This window comes from Aquarana catesbeiana, linkage group LG07 (genome assembly GCF_042186555.1).
Source record: "Aquarana catesbeiana isolate 2022-GZ linkage group LG07, ASM4218655v1, whole genome shotgun sequence".
NCBI lineage: Eukaryota > Metazoa > Chordata > Amphibia > Anura > Ranidae > Aquarana > Aquarana catesbeiana.
The window spans coordinates 39,911,584-39,934,402 of record NC_133330.1 but is presented as its reverse complement, the minus strand read 5'-3'; the positions used below and the strand labels follow the sequence as shown (position 1 = coordinate 39,934,402).

Sequence of the window (22,819 nt, the reverse complement as noted above, 5' to 3'; positions counted from 1 at the left end):
CTAATTGGGAACCCACCGCTTCTGCAGCGCCCGTACTTCCCCCATTCACATCCCCAACCAAATGCAGTCGGCTGCATGAGAGGCATTTTCTTTATGTCCTCCCGAGTACCCCTACCCAACGAACCCCCCCAAAAAAGATGTCGTGTCTGCAGCAAGCGCGAATATAGGCGTGACACCCGCTATTATTGTCCCTCCTGTCCTGACAATCCTGGTCTTTGCATTGGTGAATGTTTTGAACGCTACCATTCATTAGTTGAGTATTAGCGTAGGGTACAGCATTGCACAGACTAGGCACACTTTCACAGGGTCTCCCAAGATGCCATCGCATTTTGAGAGACCCGAACCTGGAACCGGTTACCGTTATAAAAGTTAGTTACAAAAAAAGTGTAAAAAAAAAAAAAATATATAAAATAAAAAAAAATAGTTGTCGTTTTATTGTTCTCTCTCTCTCTCTATTCTCTCTCTCTTGTTCTGCTCTTTTTTACTGTATTCTATTCTGCAATGTTTTATTGTTATTATGTTTTATCATGTTTGCTTTTCAGGTATGCAATTTTTTATACTTTACCGTTTACTGTGCTTTATTGTTAACCATTTTTTTGTCTTCAGGTACGCCATTCACGACTTTGAATGGTTATACCAGAATGATGCCTGCAGGTTTAGGTATCATCTTGGTATCATTCTTTTCAGCCAGCGGTCGGCTTTCATGTAAAAGCAATCCTAGTGGCTAATTAGCCTCTAGACTGCTTTTACAAGCCGTGGGAGGGAATGCCCCCCCCCACCGTCTTCCGTGTTTTTCTCTGGCTCTCCTGTCTCAACAGGGAACCTGAGAATGCAGCCGGTGATTCAGCCAGCTGACCATAGAGCTGATCAGAGACCAGAGTGGCTCCAAACATCTCTATGGCCTAAGAAACCGGAAGCTACGAGCATTTTATGACTTAGATTTCGCCGGATGTAAATAGCGCCATTGGGAATTTGGGGAAGCATTTTATCACACCGATCTTGGTGTCATCAGATGCTTTGAGGGCAAAGGAGAGATCTAGGGTCTAATAGACCCCAATTTTTTCAAAAAAGAGTACCTGTCACTACCTATTGCTATCATAGGGGATTCCCCGAGATAACAATAAAAATGATTAAAAAAAAAAAAAATGAAAGGAACAGTTTAAAAATAAGATAAAAAAGAAAAAAAATAATAAAGAAAAAAAAAAGAAAAAAAAAAGCACCCCTGTCGCCCCCTGCTCTCGCGCTAAGGCGAACGCAAGCGGCGGTCTGTCGTCAAACGTAAACAGCAATTGCACCATGCATCGCCGCGAAGGTCAGATCGAGGGCAGTAATTTTTGCAGTAGACCTCCTCTGTAAATCTAAAGTGGTAACCTGTAAAGGCTTTTAAAGGCTTTTAAAAATGTATTTATTTTGTTGCCACTGCACGTTTGTGCGCAATTTTAAATCATGTCATATTTGGTATCCATGTACTCGGCCTAAGATCATCTTTTTTATTTCATCAAACATTTGGGCAATATAGTGTGTTTTAGTGCAATAAAATTTAAAAAAGTGTGTTTTTTCCCCAAAAAATGCGTTTGAAAAATCGCTGCGCAAATACTGTGTGAAAAAAAAAAATGAAACACCCACCATTTTAATCTGTAGGGCATTTGCTTTAAAAAAATATATAATGTTTGGGGGTTCAAAGTAATTTTTTTGCAAAAAAAAATTACTTTTTCATGTAAACAATGAGTGTCAGAAAGGGCTTTGTCTTCAAGTGGTTAGAAGAGTGGGTGATGTGTGACATAAGCTTCTAAATGTTGTGCATAAAATGCCAGGACAGTTCAAAACCCCCCCAAATGACCCCATTTTGGAAAGTAGACACCCCAAGCTATTTGCTGAGAGGCATGTCGAGTCCATGGAATATTTTATATTGCGACACAAGTTGCGGGAAAGAGACAACATTTTTTTTTTTTTTTTGCACAAAGTTGTCACTAAATGATATATTGCTCAAACATGCCATGGGAATATGTGAAATGACACCCCAAAATACATTCTGCTGCTTCTCCTGAGTTTGGGGATACCACATGTGTGAGACTTTTTGGGAGCCTAGCCGCGTACGGGACCCCGAAAACCAATCACTGCCTTCAGGATTTCTAAGGGCGTGAATTTTTGATTTCACTCTTCACTGCCTATCACAGTTTCGGAGGCCATGGAAAGCCCAGGTGGCACAAAACCCCCCCAAATGACCCCATTTTGGAAAGTAGACACCCAAAGCTATTTGCTGAGAGGTATAGTGAGTATTTTGCAGACCTCACTTTTTGTCACAAAGTTTTGAAAATTGAAAAAAGAAAAAAAAAAAAGTTTTTTCTTGTCTTTCTTCATTTTCAAAAACAAATGAGAGCTGCAAAATACTCACCATGCCTCTCAGCAAATAGCTTGGGGTGTCTACTTTCCAAAATGGGGTCATTTGGGGGGGTTTTGTGCCACCTGGGCATTCCATGGCCTCCGAAACTGTGAAGAGTGAAATCAAAAATTTTCACCCTTAGAAATCCTGAAGGCGGTGCTTGGTTTTCGGGGCCCCGTACGCGGCTAGGCTCCCAAAAAGTCCCACACATGTGGTATCCCCATACTCAGGAGAAGCAGCTAAATGTATTTTGGGGTGCAATTCCACATATGCCCATGGCCTGTGTGAGCAATATATCATTTAGTGACAACTTTGTGCAAAAAAAAAAAAAAAAAAAAGTGTCACTTTCCCGCAACTTGTGTCAAAATATAAAATATTCCATGGACTCAATATGCCTCTCAGCAAATAGCTTAGGGTGTCTACTATCCAAAATGGGGTCATTTGGGGGGGTTTTGTGCCACCTGGGCATTCCATGGCCTCCGAAACTGTGATAGGCAGTGAAGAGTGAAATCAAAAATTTACACCCTTAGAAATCCTGAAGGCGGTGCTTGGTTTTCGGGGCCCCGTACGCGGTTAAGCTCCCAAAAAGTCCCACACATGTGGTATCCCCATACTCAGGAGAAGCAGCTGAATGTATTTTGGGGTGCAATTCCACATATGCCCATGGCCTGTGTGAGCAATATATCATTTAGTGACAACTTTTTGTAAATATTTTTTTTTTTTTTGTCATTATTCAATCACTTGGGACAAAAAAAATCAATATTCAATGGGTTCAACATGCCTCTCAGCAATTTCCTTGGGGTGTCTACTTTCCAAAATGGGGTCATTTGGGGGGGGTTTGTACAGCCCTGCCATTTTAGCACCTCAAGAAATGACATAGGCAGTCATAAACTAAAAGCTGTGTAAATTACAGAAAATGTACCCTAGTTTGTAGACGCTATAACTTTTGCGCAAACCAATAAATATATGCTTATTGACATTTTTTTTACCAAAGACATGTGGCCGAATACATTTTGGCCTAAATGTATGACTAAAATTTAGTTTATTGGATTTTTTTTATAACAAAAAGTAGAAAATATCATTTTTTTTCAAAATTTTCGGTCTTTTTCCGTTTATAGCGCAAAAAATAAAAACTGCAGAGGTGATCAAATACCGTCAAAAGAAAGCTCTATTTGTGGGAAAAAGAGGACGCAAATTTCGTTTGGGTACAGCATTGCATGACCGCGCAATTAGCAGTTAAAGCGACACAGTGCCAAATTGGAAAAAGACCTCTGGTCCTTAGGCAGCATAATGGTCCGGGGCTCAAGTGGTTAATGTCCCACATAATTTCAGCATAACTCGGTATGCTCAATGGCACTCCTCACTGGTACATGTGAAAATGCTCATCACCGCCTCCGATATAGACACTAGTATGGATATACGTGCATCGTTACCAAATATCCATAATATCCCTGTAATTATGGATAATCAAACATTAAAATCACTTGACCTTATCGGATCTAATGAATATCAATTAGCCGGGTGATTTTTTGGCCAGAAAATTTGATAAGAGGGGGTCATCCCCCCTCATTAACCACTTAATAAGTCTCTAATTATGTGAGATCTAATCTCATCCTTACGTACTACCACCTAATATCTCTAAAGTTAAAACCACTTGATCTTTCCGGATCTAACGAATATCTATTAGCCTAGATGATTTTTGGCCAGAAAATTGCATGTAGGGGAGCAGCCAGTCCATATGTACCACCTAATATCTCTATTTTGATGGGGAATATCTCTGAAATGATGTGAGATCTAACGTTAAAACCACTTGATCTTACCGGATCTAACGAAAATCTATTAGCCTGAATGATTTTTGGCCAGAAAATTTGATAAGGGGGGGCCAGCCCCCCCTCATTAATCACTTAATAAGTCTCTAATTATGTGAGATCTAACGTTAAAAACACTTGATCTTACCGGATCTAACGAATATCTCTTAGCCTGAATGATTTTTGGCCCGAAAATTTGATAAGGGGGGCTAACCCGTCCATATGTACCACCTAATATCTCTATTTTGATGTGGAATATCTCTGAAATGATGTGAGATCTAACGTTAAAACCACTTGATCTTACCGGATCTAACGAATATCTATTAGCCTGAATGATTTTTGGCCAGAAAATTTGATAAGGGGGGGCCAGCCCCCCTCATTAATCACTTAATAAGTCTCTAATTATGTGAGATCTAACGTTAAAACCACTTGATCTTACCGGATCTAACAAATTGCTTCCAAAATAGCTAACTTTTTGGTCAATTTTTTGATAAGGGGGGGCTGATGACGGGTTAGCCCCCCCCAGCAAATAACTGTTAATATCGCTTCTTCTGTGTGAGATCTAACGCAAACAACGGTTGATCTAACCTGATCTAACAAAGATCTAACAAACTGCATAAGATTTTTTCAAAAATTTTGATATGGGGGGGCTAACCCGGCAGAGGTCGAAAATGTCTCCTCTACCTCCTCCCCCCTTCATGTTTCCGCATCCCCAATGCAGATGGCTGAATTGAACTGGCAGCTGGGCGGCCGCGTAGAGGTCGGGTGAGTGGCGCGGGCCCAAAGAGCAGCCCAGCTGTCTTGGCCCTGCAAAGGCTGGCCGCCCCTGGGGCAAGTGCCTGATGTGCCTTATGGCCGGTCCAGGCCTGCCTGTAGGTACAAGTGGTAGAACAGAGTTTACTACCACATTAAAACTGTTTTATACCCCGCTTTCACGTTTTAACCCACAGGTAAGCCTATAATAAGGCTTACCTGTAGGTAAAATGTATATCTCCTAAACTTGTACAGTTTAGGAGATATTCACCTTGTATGCAGCCACTGATGTCAGAGGTGCATGAGCTCTGAAAAAAAAATCAGAGCTCCTTTCCGGAAAGAGTGACGTCATCGCGGCTCCAGGCAATTCACAGTGCCAGAGCCGCGAACCCTGAAGAAATGCAGAGGGAACATGCCAGCTCCCTCAGCGGTGACCGGAAGGTGGTGCCGGCGCTTCGTTCTAAGGTAAGTATTTCATAATGAGCTAGTATGCAATGCATACTAGCTCATCATGTCTTCGCCTTACAGGTTTTTTTTTGCGGGTATACAACCACTTTAAGGTCAGGTTCACACTGTAACCTGCTGCGGATTGCACAGGAGTGCTGTGCGTCCCTGTTTCAGGGACGAATCGGCCGATTCAATGCCTGAATTTGGCTCTGAAACGGAGTGAAAGACGCACAGTGCGCTACGCAGCCACAACTGAGATATGTGTGAACCGGTTCCATAGGGAGCCAGTCACATTCTCCTGCTATGTGAATTGGCTAGGTGTGAACCCAGCCTAAAGTAGATGTGTGAGCAAAGGGCTGAAAGCTCTGTTACTCAACAATAGTCATTGATTGTTTTGAAGTGACGAAGCACAGGTATTATTCCATAAAAAAAACAAAAAACATACCTACGCCTAAGAGATCGCAGAACAGGTGCTAAATTGGCACAAAGTTGGTGATAATGGGCGCCTAAAGCTGGATACACACTATACAACTTTTATTGTTCGATTTCCTTTAGATTTACCTTCAACTATATTGTGCAGGGTCCTCCCTGATTGCATACAATCTAAAAGTGTTTAGGTTTGACCTCATATTATATGTTTGGTAAATCTAAAGGAAAAAAATCTAAAGAAATTGTATAATGTTTATCCAGCTTTAGGGATTGATTTACTAAAGGTAAGTAGCAGGGGCGGCTTGTCCATTAGGAGTGCCCGGGCACCGCCCACTCTATCCTCGCCACCCCCTATATGGTTAATTGATAGATTCATGCATAGCATGAATCTATCCACAGCCGCTGCCGCCACACCCCATTCAGGCGTCCGGCCCCTTTCAGGGCACCGGGTGCATAAATTACAGCGACTATTATAACACTGAATTGCCTGAATTGCCTCCGCCAATCAGGAAGCGCGGGTCTGATACCCATTTTCCGATTGTCTGAAAGGTCAGGCGATCCTATTGAACGCCTAGGAGGAGGGGAGGGGATGCACCACGGAAGCTGTCATGATCTCAGAGGAGAAGAGGACACAGGAGACGGTGCCAGATGCCCGCCGCAGCCTGATCCTCTACCTGATGTGCCCGCCGCCGATGGGTGGGGTAAGTGGACCGGCAGACAGCGGGGGGAGGGGGGGTGTTTGAGGTGCCATGGGGGGTGGTTGTTTGCCGCCCACCTAAACAAAAAACACCAGCTGCCACTGGTAAATAAACTGTGCACGTTGCAAAATGTAGTTGCTCCAGAGCTTAGTAAACGAGGGGAAGCTCTGCTGACTTCCATCATCCAATCGTGTGCCAACAAAAATGCTGTTTTTTTAAAAAATTTTCCTTGCACATGATTGGATAATCTTTATGAAGTGAAGCTTTACCTCATTCACTAAGCTCTGGAGCCACTGCATTGTTTATTTGCCTTTAACCCCTTCAGATCCGCGCTATAGCCAGATCTGATTTGCCGGGAGATGTCAATAGACGTCCTCCCCTTTGCACGCTCGCCACTCCCCCCTGAAGGGCGCGCGCTGTGATCACCCGAGTCAATGAGACTTGGGTGATCACAGATCCGAGTAGGGGATCCGATCACCGGCTTCTGTTGAAGGGACATCGGTCCCGAAGAGGAAGAGGTGAAGCCGCCTCATATGTGCCCACCAGTACCGCCTGCCAGTGCCATGAATCAGTGCCCACCAGTACATAAGTGCCAGCAATCAGTGCCACCTATCAATGCCCACCAGTGGTGCCAATCAGTGCCTCATCAGGGCCACCTGTCATTGTCACCTACCAGTGCGGATCAGTGCCCATCACTGCCACCTATTAGTGACCTTCGGTGTCACCTCATCAGTGCCCACCAGTGCGGCCTCATCAGCGTACATCAATGAAGGAGAAAAATTACTTGTTTGCAAAATTTATTAACAAAATATAAAACGGTTTTGTATATATTTTTCTAAAAAAACGGTCTTTTTACATTTTTTTAACAAAAAATAAAAAAACCGCAGAGGTGATCAAATACCACCAAAAAAGTTCTATTTGTGGGAAAAAAATTATAAAAATGTCATATGTGTACAGTGTTGTATGACCGCGCAATTGTCATTCAAAGTGTGACAGCGCTGAAAGCTAAAAATTGGTCTGGACAGGAGGGGGGGTTTAGGTACCCAGTAAGCAAGTGGTTAAAATCAACCCTCTAATAGAAGATTATTAGCGCCTACTTTGCGCCCCTTTTGCGCTTTCTTAGCCCCGCCATTCCCGCTCTTCCTGGGACAGATCTGTGATCGGGGGAAGCACAGAACCCGCTGCAATGTATCACTGAAGAAGAACGTTTCCTACCGATCTCCATGGAAACCACAAAGCCTGACAAGCATCCAACTTGTAACCACGCCCCTCCTTCTTTTTAGCCACTCACCTCGTGATAGGACGTCCTGTCTTTAGCTTCGCCCCCGCCTCGACCAATCCTCCTTCGAGTTTTCCTGTAGCAGCGCGTGGTTGGTGGATGGGCGGGGCAACAGGGGAAGTTAGTCCAATCAGAGTGCTCGTTTTGGTCTCGTTTTTTTAACACGTGCAGTCCCGGAAGTAGAATTCGCTCTGTGCTGCATGTGGTGAGGAGCCCGTGTGTGTCGGGTGAGGTGTGAGCTCTCCTGTGGTGAGATTGTCGGTGTAATGTATGGAAGGATCGGTGTGTGCAGAACATTCCATAATCCAGATAGGGCATCTTGTTTTTTTGGGGGAGTGGGGGTTAAAAGTCTGAATTGGCAGAAAGTGTTTTTTCTTTTTTGGCAGAAAGTGTTTTTTCTTTTTTTAATAGACTATCACTTAGGCTCTGTTCACACCATTGGCATTTTTCAGGATCGCCACAATTCTGGCTGCAATTCTGAAATCGCTGCAAAACGCAGGGCGCACTTGCGATCAATGTTATTTTCAATGACGCCCCGATCACAGCACGATTTTGCCCTCGCTTGTCCCCCGACGAATGGCGGTAAAATCGGACAAACAGAATCACGAGGACGCCTGTCTCCCAAAAGAAGTTCCGGAATCGCGGGAACCCGCATCGCGTGAAGCTTGTCGCTCAAAACAAGTTCAGGAGCTACTTTTGAGGGGGGGGGGATGTGCTGCACGCGATGTGGGTTGCCGCAATTGCAGCGAGATTTATTGTACCAGAACCGCACCGCGATTTTAGTCACCATTAAAATGAACGGCATCTCAAATGTGTGTTTTGCGATTTTTTGACATTCACACCCCGGCGCTTTGAAACGACACGCAGAATTGCGGCAAATCTGCCCGCGATTCAAAACGCCAAGGTTTGATTGCAGCCTAAGACACAATCTGATTGTACAATCTCCGTATCTACTGCTATCAACTGTGTAGTACGAGGGCCTCATCCTGATTGGATGGATTGTTCAGCATAGATTTGGATGTGATTTTAAATCTCCCTTTGCTCTGAAGTCCGATCTACATTCGAATCACGCTTCAGAGGCTACTGACAGGCGGTGAGGAAGCCATGGGACACCCCCTCACTGCCGGCTTTAACCCCACTTTTGCTGATAAATGTGCTGCAACTATGTGCATTGCATGTGTATGGGGGGGCATTTGCGGCACTTCCCCATGTGCTAGAGTGTGTAGCGCTCAGCGGGGGGGGGTTACCACCTGCTGATTGCTACATGTCGGCATGTAAACCCCCCGATCCGCTGCCTATTGCAGCTTAACCACTTAAGGACCTGAAAATTTTCCCCCTTAGGGACCAGGCCATTTTTTGAGATACGGCACTGCGTCACTTTAAAGTGGATGTAAACCCAATGTCATCCTTTCTAAACTACAGCCATAGGGGTTATCTATAAGGATATAAACGCCTCCTGCATGTATCTTTACCTGTCAAATGTCTCCCCTCTGTCTGTTATGAGAGCCGAAAAACTGCAGATTCTGTGGGCGGGTCTGTTGTCTGGAGCTCGGTGGGTGGAGTTGTGATGTCAGTAGACTCCCCGCCCACCTCTACACTCCCCGCCCACCTCTACACTCCTCTTGTCAATATGAATTTTCTCCTGTGTATTTCTTACACTGAACTTCTGCTATGATCTCTAACATCCAGTGAAAAGACAGGAAAGTAACCACATGACTTCAGCATGCCAAATCATGCTGAAGTGTGGAACAGCCAATCCTTGCAGAGCTGCTGAAGAAAGGGGTGGGGGAGGGAATTAAAAAATAATGCATGTCTTAGGCTAGTGCACGAGATGTAAATCACCTGTCACTCACAGCAAGGGGGAGGATTTGACAAAGTTTTTCTGTTTGTCAAGTTTTATCTCACTGAACAATAAAAGAGGATTGCTCAGAGCTGGATTAACTCTGTGTGGCAAGACTGGGCTCAAATGATAGGAAATCTTATACTCTACATTGTGACGTTGCACTCAAACAAAATTGACATCCTTTTCTCCCACAAATAGAGCTTTCTTTTGGTGGTATTTGATCACCTCTGCGTTTTTTATTTTTTGCACTATAAACAAAAAATGACCAACAATCTTGAAAGAAATCCAATATTTTTTACTTTTTGCTATAATAAATATCCCCAAAAAAATTCTTCATAAGTTTAGGCCGATATGTATTCTTCTACATATTTTTGGTAACATTCTAAAACTAATCAATAAGCGTATATTGATTGGTTTGCGCAAAAGTTATAGCGTCTACAAAATAGGGGATAGTTTTATGGCATGTTTCATTATAATTTTTTTTTTTTTTTTTTTTTTTACTACTAATGGCAGTGAGCAGCAAGCAGGGTTAACGCTATTGGTGATCAAGGTGTTAAATGTGTTCCCTGGGAGGTGTTTCTAACTGTGGGTGGAGTGTACTGACTGGGAGAGTAGAGAGATCACTGTTCCTGATCACTAGGAACAGACGATCTCTCTCTACTCCCCTGACAGAACGAGGATCAGTTTGTTTACATTGACAGATCCCCGTTCTGGCTCTCTGTGGAGCTGTCACGGCCATGCGCATCGGCTCCCCCACCATGCAGCAGGCGCACGTCTTACACAGGTCTCCCTCCTCGCCCCCCCCATGGTCCCGCTGACTTGGACCGCTGCAATCTCCGGTTCTAAGCCCTGGTATATCCGGGGCTTAGAAATCCCCTGAGGTGAATGTCCAAAACATCCTTCGTCAGGGGGACGTTTTGGAGCATTCTAATTGGTCAGCGCATCACATGGGTGGCGCCGACCAATCAGCAGCCGCATAGCCCGTCCTGACAGCTATGGAGAAGACGCAAGGATGGAGAGGATTTCACCTTACAGATTTTTCTGTAAAGCTGAACTAGGTGAACTTACACTTTAAAGGAGCCGATGTACACCTACGGCAATTTGCGGGAACAAGCCGACCTCCAGCAGTATAGTGACAGCGGCTGGTCAGCAAGTGGTTAAAGAGGAGCTCCAGGCTCCCCGAAAAAATTTAAAGTCAGCAACTACAAATACTGTAACGGCTGACTTTTAATATAAGGAAACGTACCTGTCCAGGGATCCCGCAATGTCGGCACCCCAGCCGATTCATCCATCGGTTTCGGGTGCATGCGTCGGCATCTCAAGTAAGGGAAACCGGCACTGAAGTCTTGCGGCTTCACAGCTGATTTCCTATTGCACAAGTCGTGCTGCACCTTGTGAATGGTCCCGTAGTTTTCTGGGACCAGTGATGTGTCCCAAAAGACTGTGGGGGAAGGAGGGGGGGGGGGGGGGCGAATTTCCGGCTTAAATCGCTGCAGTGCATCTAACTGGAAGTGGGAGCGGGTACCTGTCAAAACCAGATACTGGTTCCTCTTGGGCTGGGGAAAAAATCAATTTGAATCTTGAATTGAGTTGAGAGGTCAAATCAATTCAAACTTTCAGCAAATCAATTTTTTTTTTTTTTCACCAGGACCGGCGCTGACACCGCATCGGTCTTGAGGAGCTGCAGGCAGGAGTTTTTAGTCGAGGCCGCGGCTTTGGCCTAGTCCGCGGCGTCTGGCCTCGCGGACTAGACCGAAGCCACGGCCTCGCCTAAAAACTCCTGCCCGCAGCTCCTCAGGACCGGCACGGTGTCCATCAAAAAAAAAAAAAACTCGATTTGAATCGTGAATTGAGTTTTTTTTTTTTTTAATCGCAGATTTTTTTTTTTGGGAGAAAATTGCCCAGCTCTAGTTCCTCCCCCAAAAAAGTGCCAAGTGTGGCAGTGGAGGGGGGAATGATACAAACATGTGGAACTTCCCCTTTTGGATGAAGTTCCGATCTAAGAGGGGGGCTGTGGGTGGTTGGCAAAAACTTGGCTCAATCGCGCATATTTGCTACCCACCAAACTGCACATCTATATGATGCCTTAGGTTTTTCCTCGTATTACATTACAGATTGTTAAAGTGTAATTAAGGCTAGGATCACGTATACACGCTATATTGTCATAAGTATTGGGACGCCTGCCGTTACACGCACATAACACACTTTAATTAGAATCCCAGTCTTAGTCCGTAGGGTTCAATATTGAGTTGGCCCACCCTTTGCAGCTATAAAAACTTCAACTCTTCTGGGAAGGCTGTCCACAAGGTTTAGGAGTGTGTCTATGGGAATGTTTGACCATTCTTCCAGAAGCACATTTGTGAGGTCAGGCACTGATGTTGGATGAAAAGGCCTGGCTCGCAGTCTTCGCTCTAATTCATCCCAAAAGTGTTCTATCGCAGTGGTCATCAACCCTGTCCTCAGGGCCCACTAACAGGCCAGGTTTTATGTATTACCTTGGGGAGATGCAGACTAGAATACTGCAATCACTGAGTAGCAAATGATATCACCTGTGATGTATTTCAGTTATCTTGGAAATCTGGCCTGTTAGTGGGCCCTGAGGACAGGGTAGATGACCACTGTTCTATCGTGTGGAGTTCAGGACTTTGTGCAGGCCAGCCAAGTTCCTCTACCCCAAACTTGCTCATCCATGTCTTTATGGACCTTGCTTTGTGCACTGGTCCAAATCATTTGGTGGAGGGGGGATTATGGTGTGGGGGTTGTTTTGATATTTTGGTTTTTGGTATGGCAACTTCTTGCTATGGGTAACAATCCTATTCCATTTGTTGTTCTACCCGTATTACTTGACCTGTCTGTGTCATGGCATTACAGTAAGTGATTCCCGTGAGACGTCTAGGTTCTTGTACAGGTACCGGCCACTTCTATACTTTTACTCACATTTCCTTTGCTGGTCACTAATATATTCCATTGTTTTCTAGGGTGACTTAATATGATCACACCGGCTTTTGACATCAGCCAGGATGCAGACTTTCTCACTATCACCATTAAAGTTCCCTATGCCAGAGTGTCGGAGTTTGATATCTACATTGAAGAAGATGACTTCAAATTCTACGCCAAGCCATACTTTCTCAGGTAGCATTAGTGCTTTGAACTCTTTCGCTGCCAGAGACGACTTTTAGGCCTGAAGATTACATAAAACCCCCAAAACATTATATACTGTATTTATCGGCGTATAACACGCGCCGGCGTATAACACGCACCCCAAGTTTAGGAGGGATTTTTAAGGAAAAAAACTTTTAGGAGGGAAATTTAAGAAAAAAACTTACATTTAAATGCCCATCAATGCAGCCTCATCAGTGTCCATCTGTAGCCTTGTCCCCCATTGCAGCCTTGTCAGTGTCCATCTGTAGCCTTGTCCCCCATTGCAGCCATGTCAGTGTCCATCTGTACCTTGTCCCTGATTGCAGCCGTGTCCCTCATTGCAGTCTTGTCAGTATCCATCTGCCTTGCCCTGTGTCGTTTGGCTTTTAAAAATGACGCCGCCGCACTCGGGCGCTCCCGGCCATCCTCGGCGGCTCTCGGCCTCTCCTCTCAGCTTTCGGCCATTCTCTGCGGCTCTCGGCCGCTTTCGGCCATTCTCTGCAGTTCTCGGCGGCTCTCAGCTGCTTTCGACTTTCGGCGGCTCACGCGGGACTGCCGAGAATGGCCGAAAGCGGCCGCAAGCTGCCGAGAATGGCCGAAAGCCACCAAAAGCCGCCGAGAGCCGCCAAAAGGCTCACAATTGGTGGGGGATCGATGTATAACACGCACCCACGATTTTCCCCTGATTTTAAGGGGAAAAAGTGCGTGTTATACGCCGATAAATACGGTAGTTTCTGAAAGCAGACACCCTAGAGAATAAAATAATGGTAGTTGCTACTTTTTTGTGTCACATTATATTACCGCAAAGGTAAAAAATACACTAACGTTAAAGTGATTGTAAATGATCACCTTGTAAAACAACCCATTCAGTTTAAAATTGAAATGAAAGGCAAAACATTTTTGTATAGATATAAAAAAAAACATTATAAAAACCTTTCTTTTTTTTTCTCTTTTTTTTTTTTTTTATTAGTGATTTCATCCCTCTGTTCTCAGCTGCATAAATGCTAAGGGGAGGAGAAGCAGCAGCACACTGAGCTTCCCAGTGAATAGCTGTGCAGTGGGGGCGTGTCAGGACAAGTCTGATCATTGGAGGAGAGTGCACTGAGTTCCCAGCATAGGTAGAGAACTGACCACAGTGTGCTGTTCTGCTTAGTGTACTCCATTTTTAATAGGAAAGCAAGGGTACAGGAACACCAGGGATTTCACACGAAGGAAGTAATACAGAGAGAACAGGAGACTTTCTCATACAAGTACATGGTACAGAGGGCACATGTCAGGAATATGAAGTGTTGGGGTAACAAACACCTTAAAGTTAGGGCACACAAACACAACAAATTGCCCAATATTTTGATAAAATATAAAAGACAAGGTTGCACCGGGTAAATAGATACCCAACATGCCAAACCTTAGATTTGTGTGTGTCGGTGAAATGACGACAAACTTTAGTACTCTATATTTTCCATAGGTGACATTTTAAAAGCCCCCCTATAGGTCATCAGGGGAGGTTTGGTGCTAGAAATATTGCTCTCACACCGGAATGTGTGGTGATATGTAACGTGTATTGCAGAAGTCTTTTTCATGCGTAGGCACCCCAACGCATGTGTTTGTATGTGCGTATATGTGGGGGTGGGGAGGCCTCAAAAATCTTTGGGGGGGGGGGTATTTTATGTGCTTGGGTGTAATTTCGCCTTGCAGGTGATTTTTTTTTTTTTTTCCTGTCAACTGCAGTTTACTACCACTTTAATAGGCATATTGACATTTCTTGTTTGTTGACAGGCCTTAGTTCTGTCAGTGTTCATGCTACATGCTTTATAATGAAATCTGAGACTGCCATTCCCTGAGGGCACATTTTTTTTTCTCCAGGGAGTCCCAGCTCTCTTTTTGAATCATATGTACAAACACTAACACTGTCTAAAGCCTAGTACACACGGGCGGAATGTCGGGTGACATCGGCCAGTTCAATAAAAATCGGCCGACATTTGGTCCGTGTGTATGGCAGCCAGTCTGACAAAAGCAGGCTGTTTGGCTGGCTTCTGTCGGATGAGCATGCTGGAAAACCAGCAGCCAAACAGCTGCTGATCAGCGCTCTCAGCCAATGGACGAGAGTGCTGACTTGAGTGTTCTTGCTTGGGCGTCCCCCTGTCAGAACACAACAGCTCAGCTGGGGAGATCGCTGTACTAACGTTGGATTGTTAGTACAGCGGCTCCGAACTGAGCTGTCAGTTTTTTCATGTTCAACCAGCGGGTTGAATGAAAAAAAATATTTGTGTGTTCCAGGCTTTAGTCTAAGGCAGGCCATACATTATGCAATTTTCTTTCCTGCCACCATGGATGGCAGGAAAGAAAATTGGTGGATTCCCTCCCACTGCGCTGTTTTCTGCCGGCGGAATACAATGATTACTGCTGGCTACTATAACCGCCGGAAGTGATCAGGCGAAAAAAACCTACAGGCTTGTTGTACTAAAGTCAATTGATAGATCGATTTCAGTACAACCAGCCTGCCCATAGATGGACTGAGATTCGGCTGGTTTCTGCTGAACTGGAGGAATTTAGATCCATTTATGGCTGGCTTAAGCTTATACTTGCGTCTAAACTGCCATGCCTTTAAATCGCTTTTCAGAGGCGTTTAACTGGTAAGTGTATTTTTTTTTCCCCCAAAAAATGCATTTGAAAGACCGCTGTGCAAATACGGTATGACATAAAATATTGCAACAACCACCATTTTATTCTCTAGGGTTGAAACCAACAAGGGTCAGAAATGGGTTTAGTCTTTAAGTGGTTAAACTGCCCTCATTTACAGATGGAAGTTCAGTCTTCTGATCTAGGAACAAAACATAGTTTATAGTTAGCTCAGGCTATGGAATGTTGTGGGACTTGGCAGACTGCCTGTTTTGTTTTTTTTTTCCAAGCTGTGGGCTTGAGCAGAGAGCTCTACATAGAATCGTGAAAATGCTTTGTTAAGATCTCGAGGGGGAAAGAATATAGATTCTTAACGATTAATCGTACAGCTCTAGTTACCAGTGATCTAATGCTTTGGTTTGAGTGGCCAGATCACATTTTTGAATTAAGAGATGGTATGCATGGATTGGTGACAATTTATTACAAAGATGGAGGATTGTATTGTTAAAGCGGAGTTCCACCCAAAAATGGAACTTCTGCTTTAAGGGAAGGTGACCCCCTGTCATGCCATATTTGCCATGTCATTTTTTTTTGGGGGGGGGGGGGACAGAAACCCTCATTTTAGAGGGTTCCAGTTCCCACTTCCTTCCAGGGCACCGCGGCGCTGGAAGGAAGATCACCTCTTTCTCCCTCCCTCCCAGAAATCACCTGGGACAGGTCTCAGGTCCCAGATGATTGCCTGGCCAGTGGCAGCGCAGCTCGCGCATGCACAGTGCGTGCCCGGCTGTGATGCCACAGCCGAGCACCCACAGTGACAATGCCGGCCCTGCAGAGAGGAGTGGGAGACGAGTGGGGCTTCATTCCCCCGCATCGCTGTACCCTGGGACAGGTAAGTGTCCACTTATTAAAAGTCAGCAGCTGCAGTATTTGTAGCTGCTGACTTTTTAAATTTTTTTTTCTTTTAATTGGAACTCCACTTTAAAGAGGAAATTCAGTTTATTGGTTCAGAGATGTCTTTTGCATCTAGTTCTTCTTACCAGTGCTTGTCCCTGTCACCGCCATCTTGGATATGGGAGCCGGCTGTGGCTTCCTGAGGAACCACTGGCAGCTCTCCACAAGGGGGGGGGGCAGGACAAGGCATGTCATCCTCCCAAAGAAAAGTAAGGATTGCGGAAGTGGGAGTGAGTACTGGTAAAAAGCGGTACTTACTCCAACCCCCCCAATAAAACCTGTAACTCATTTACAGGCTGGGGGAGAGCGCGAACCAGTGAGATTGACGGCCGGGAAGTGGTTCTGTTATCCTGACTGGTCGTCATAGGACATCCAGCAGGATAACATGCCGGCGGGAGCCGACAGGGGCATTCAGCGCGGCGATCGCGGCATGTCAGTCTGACACGCCGCATCTCCGATCGTGACAAGGAGCGTCTGTCAGAGGCTTCTTACCACGTGATCAGCTGTAACCAATCACAGCTGATCATCATGTGAACCAGGAAGTGCCGGTAAACGGCAGTCCTCAGTTGGCGCTGACAGGGAAAGCTGATCTGCAGCTCTCCCTGTCGGAGGGGGTGTGGTCTGTGCTGATAAGCACATTGATTATAAGCACAGCCCCATTCGATCTGCCAATCGGTGCCCAGCAGTGCCCCAATAATAAAGTCTGCCAGAGCCCACCACAGTGCCAATCAGTGCCCAGCAGTAACACCTGTCGGTACCTCATTATCAGTGCCACCTGTCAGTGTCCATCAGTGCCGCCTATTGGTGCCCATTAGTGCTGCATATCAGTGCCCATCAATTCTACATATCAGTGCCACCTTATCAGTGCCGCCTCATCAGTGCCCGTAAGTGAAGGGGAAAACAAAATGTTATGACAGAAACTAAGAAAAACTTTTTTTTTTTTTTTTTTTTTAATTTTGGTCTTTTTTAGTTTGTTTTTAGCAAAAATAAAAACCCCAGAGGTGATCAAATACCTCCAAAAGAAAGCTCTATATGTTGGAAGAAAATGATAAAAATTTCGTTTGGGTACAGTGTTGTATGACCGCGCAATTGTCATTCAAAGTGTGACAGCGCTGAAAGCTGAAAATTGTCCTGGGCAGGAAGGGGTTTAGGTGCCCGGTAAGCAAGTGGTTAAAATCAACCCTCTAATAGGAGATTATTAGCGCCTACTTTGCGCCCCTTTTGCGCTTTCTTAGCCCCGTGTGTAAAATTCCCTTTGGATAACTAATAACAGAATATATAATGTACATACTGCTCTGCAGAATAGAAGTACCGGCACTCAATCCAACAAAATGTCTTGATGCTCAACACCAAGCCAGATATAGGATATAGCCGGCGCTCCGAGGTCTTCCCGGAGCACATTGCAGTAATGAATGATGTTTAGGTGGGTCTCGGCTCACCCTCCTCAAGGCCTTGGTCGAAACATCGGTGTAATAAAATACCGTTTGTCATCATTAAGTGCCCAGTATATCATATGATGGAGCCTACATACTAAATATTTTTAAGCATGATAATTCTTTATTAGTGCATTTGCCTTGTAGTATGTATTATGTCATTCAACTCTGTGTGCTTTAAAGGCTGTGAAATGCAGTATGTATTTTGGACATAATAAATAAATGGAGCATAGATTTCAGCACTGTTGTTCAGTGTTGCATTGGTGATGACTTGTACCATGTTAGACCCAAGGCCGAAACAATCCGCACTGCGCTGTTTAGCATTTACCTTGGGAAATGCCGGTGCAGTGTTATTTTCTTCTTCACCACTTTGAAGTGGTTGTAAACCCTTACATATACCTAGTGAAGTGACTGTCCTCAGGTGATGCACAGAGATGAAGCAAATCCTTCTACATAAGTTGTACCTGTTTATCTGCAGTATTTGCTTCTCTCTACATTCATTTTGTCCAGAATTTACACACTATTTCCGAGCTCCAGAAGGTAGTAGTGGGGATCTGATGTCACACACTGCACAGCATAGAGCAGGGGTGCTCAACCTTTTGAGGGAGGGTCACTTAACCACTTCAGTTCAGAAGGTTCACCCCCCCCCCCTTGACCAGGCCATTTTTTGCAATACGGCACTGCGTTGCTTTAACTGACAATTGCACAGTCGTGCAACGCTGTACCCAAATAAAATTGACGTCCTTTTTTTCCCACAAATAGAGCTTTCTTTTGGTGGTATTTGATCACCTCTGCGGCTTTTATTTTTTGCGCGATAAACAAAAAAAAGATTCACAATTTTGAAAAAAAAGTGACACCAATACTGTGATCAGTGCTAAAAAAAAAAAAGTACTGTCACTGTACTAATGACACTGGCAGGGAAGAGGTTTACATCAGCGGCGATGAAATTGTTAAATGGTTTCCCTGGGAGTGCTTTCTAACTGTTTGGGGGATGGGGGATGGATGGTTTGACTGTGAGAAGACAGAGATCAGTGTTCCTGCTTAGCAGAAAGACAAGATCTCCATCTTTCCCTCTGACAGAACGGCGATCTGTCCTGTTTTCTGTCTGCCTCGGGAACGATCGGCGGGTCCTGGCGGACATTGAGTCTGCCGGACCCCTTAATTGGCTCCTGCTGTGTCCAATCACAGCGGGAGCGGGTCGCCGATGGCGTGCGCCCTAGACCCGAAGAAAGAAATCGCGTATAGGTACATGATTTGTGCTCTTTCCCAGCCTGTCTGCAGGGAAACATAAGCAGGAGGAGACTCAAAATAAAAAGACCAGCCTTTGGAACAGAGTAAAAATAAATAATATCAATAAACTTTTAAATTGTCATACAAATATACAGTGGGGACGGAAAGTATTCAGACCCCCTTACATTTTTCTCTCTTTGTTATATTGCAGCTCTAGGAAGGGTTCTGGTCGTCCCAAACGTCTTCCATTTAAGGATTATGGAGGCCACTGTGCTCTTAGGAACCTTTAGACCCCTTTCACACTGGGGCGGTTTGCAGGCGTTATTGCGCTAAAAATAGCGCCTGCAAATCGCCCCTAAACAGCCTCCGCTGTTTGTTCAGTGTGAAAGCCCGAGGGCTTTCACACTGAAGCGGTGCGCTGGCAGGAGAAGAAAAAATCTCCTGTCAGCCGCTTTTTTGGATCTGTGAAGGAGCGTTGTATTCATCGCTCCTAAACCGCTCCTGCCCATTGAAATCAATGGGACAGCGCGGCTGTACCGCGGTAATACCGCGGCTATAGCCGCGCTATACGAGGGGTTTTAACCCTTTTTCGGCCGCCAGCGGGGGGTTAAAACCGCACCGCTAGCAGCCGAATACCGCGGTAAAACAGCGCTAAATATAGCGCTGTTTTACCGCCGACTCCCCCTACCGCCCCAGTGTGAAAGGGGCCTAAGTGCAGCAGAAATTTTTTTGTAACCTTGGCCAGATCTGTGCCTTGCCACAGTTCTGTCTCTGAGCTCTTCATGTAGTTCCTTTGACCTCATGATTCTCATTTGCTCTGACATGCACTGTGAGCTGTAAGGTCTTATATAGACAGGTGTGTGGCTTTCCTAATCAAGTCCAATCAGTATAATCAAACACAGCTGGACGCAAATGAAGGTGTAGAACCATCTCAAGGATGATCAGAAGAAATGGACAGCACCTGAGTTAAATATATGAGTGTCACAGCAAAGGGTCCGAATACTTAGGACCATGTGATATTTCAGTTTTTATTTTTTAATAAATCTGCAAAAATGTCAACAATTCTGTGTTTTTCTGTCAATATGGGGTGCTGTGTGTACATTAATGAGGGAAAAAATGAACTTAAAGTGGGGTTCCACCCAAAAAATAAAAATACCTGTAAAAATTCTAAACAAAAAAACATTTGGATATTTTTTTTTTTTCACTCACCTCTAAATGCCTGTTGCTAGGTGGTCCCTCGTAGTCTGCCTGTTCCTTTGCCTGGGCTGGTGACATCACTTCCCCCCAGGCACAGGAAGGGCTCCGCTCTGCTCCCTCCCTCCTGTCAATCATCTGGGACCCAATACAGGTCCCAGGTGATTGAGCGGCCAATCACGGCGCGCAGCGCCGCTCGCGCATGCGTAGTGGGTGCCAGGCTGTGAAGCCACAGCCCGGCGCCCACAGTTGAAATGCCGGCGCCGACGAGCGGAGGGGGGGGACGAGCGGGGCCTCGATCCCCCGCATCGCTGGACCCAGGGACAGGTAAGTGTCCAATTAAAAGTCAGCAGCTGCAGTATTTGTAGCTGCTGACTTTTTTAATTTTTTTTTTTTTTTTGATGGCCCCCCTGGGTGGAACTCCTCTTTAAATGATTTTAGCAAATGGCTGCAATATAACAAAGAGTGAAAAATTTAAGGGGGTCTGAATACTTTTTTTTTTTTTTTTTTTTTTTTTTTTTTTTCTTTTTTTAAACTGTCACTTTCAGGTTCCGTTTTTGGCCAAGTGCATCCTGCATTTTTGGTTTCAGCACCAAAATTTCCATTCGGTGCACCTCTAGATCTAATAGAAGTCTGTGGCTCAGTGCAGAAAAGCCACATGTGCACTGTGTTGCGCCTGCAGATCAATGTGAAAGCGGCCTAATAAGTGCTAATATGCCCATTGCAAAAGTGCAGTGTATGTGATGTTTAATACACCGACCTTTTCCTCTTCCAGCTTCTGCTGGCAAGATAGGTAGAAAGGAGCGGCCAATATCCAACGAAATGCAGAATGAATTTATGATCGTTTTATTGAAAGTAGCGACAGGTGATCAAGCCAATGCGTTTCGGGGAAACAAAGACTCCCCCTTCTTCACAGCTGTTGCTGTGTCAAGTTTAAATTCCTGTCACCTGTCGCTACTTTCAATAAAACGATCATAAATTCACTCTGCATTACAATGGATATTGCGCTCCTTTTCTACCTATCTTGACAAAGGCATGTGGAAACTGCCTGGAGGCCGTACCCAGAGGTAGCAGCCCAAGCCCCCAGTAAAGGCTTACCGCCACCCTTCTTTTAAATCGGGCAGAAAACATCAGGAGAGAACTCTTCCGACCCGCCCCCACAAATACCCACCAATAGACCCTCAACTGAGTGAGTCGGTCCAGCGCAGTCTCCAACCCTAAATGAAGCTTTTGCTGGCATCACTCTCCTGGCTGTTAGATCCCAGATCCTTGGTATCACTCCTGGGACAGAAGCTGGCACTACAGAGGGTGCATCGGCCTATGCGGCTCCTGCTCTCTCTTTGGGCTGACTGCTTCCTCTGCTGCCGGCTCCATGCACTCTGATGCTCTGGGATGGCGGGTCAGCAAACTGTTGATCGCGATCTGAGCTTGCTGACCTGGCATGGGCATGCGCTTCCTTGGTTTGAGGTCAGGAGCCACATCAGATGGCTCCTTTGGCCGCCACAGGTTAAGCACCCCTGACATAGAGCAGAGAACTGAGTGTAATCTCTGGAGGAATAGACCCACGTCCCTCTACAGTCTCCTTGGGAAATATGCACAGCTGAAGCTGTCAATCACCTACTGTGTGCTGAAGGGGGAGTGAGACTGTCTCCTCCTGACAGTCTATGCAACACCAGACAATCTGAAGTGACTCATGCAGACAGTAGAGGAAGGAGACAGCAGACATAAATCACACTAGTTGCTTTGAATAGAGGCAAGTACACACTATAGAAGGGTATGCTTTGTTCATTTTTCATTTCAGAGCTTTACAACCACTTTAAGTCTTAGTGATTGTAAAGTTTCGTGTTTTTTTTTTTTTTTTTTTTTTTTTTTTTTTCCTATAAAAATAACAAACATGTTATACTTACCTGCTCTGTTGCAGTGGATTTGCACAGAGCAGCCCGGATCCTCCTCTTCTCAGGTCCCTCTTCTGTGCTCCTGGCCCCTTCTGCCTTTTCATTTTGCTATAGGGACACCCAAGACGAGTCACAGCTCCCTGTGTCTATTCAGACACAAGCCCTGACCCGGCGCAGCCCCCTCTCTACCCTCATTATCTAGCTGACTGTAATTGACAGCAGCAGCAGCCAATGGTGCCACTGCTATGTCTCAGCCAATCATGAGGGAGACAGTCGTGGACATCTCTGGACAGAGGGGGGCCTCAGGTAAGTATTAGGGTGGCTGCTGCACACATAAGGGTTTTTATCTTAATGCATAGAATTCATTAAAGAGGGAGTCCCGCGAAAACTTTTTTTTTTTTAAAGTCAGCATCTCCAAATACTGCAGCTGCTGACTTTTAAAATATGTACACTTACCTGTCACAGGGTCCAGCGATGTCGGCACCCGAGGCTGAACCGTCCCTCGGTCCTCGGATGCTGCCGCCGCCATCTTCAGTATGGGAATCAGGAAATGAAGCATTGCGGCTTCACTTCCCGGTTCCCTACTGCGCATGTGCGAGTCGCGCAGCGCAATCTGAATGGTGCATGCTGTCTCTGGGACCGTGTGTGTCCCAGCAGACAGCGCGATGGGACAGGAAGAGGCATAGACAGGAAGAGGCATATCTGCACCCCCCTCC

General features: G+C 45.3%; 1 protein-coding gene across 1 annotated transcript in view; it reads left to right on the top strand.

Moving 5' to 3' along the window:
• Positions 1–7,943: 7,943 nt before the first annotated feature.
• The window catches only part of LOC141102415 (protein SHQ1 homolog), a gene marked incomplete at its 3' end in the record, with an annotated part of 35,916 nt that continues 21,040 nt past the window's right edge, over positions 7,944–22,819 (top strand). The window contains 2 exon segments of the mRNA XM_073591372.1: positions 7,944–8,024; positions 12,619–12,772. Of these exon segments, the coding sequence (XP_073447473.1) occupies positions 12,630–12,772 (143 nt within the window).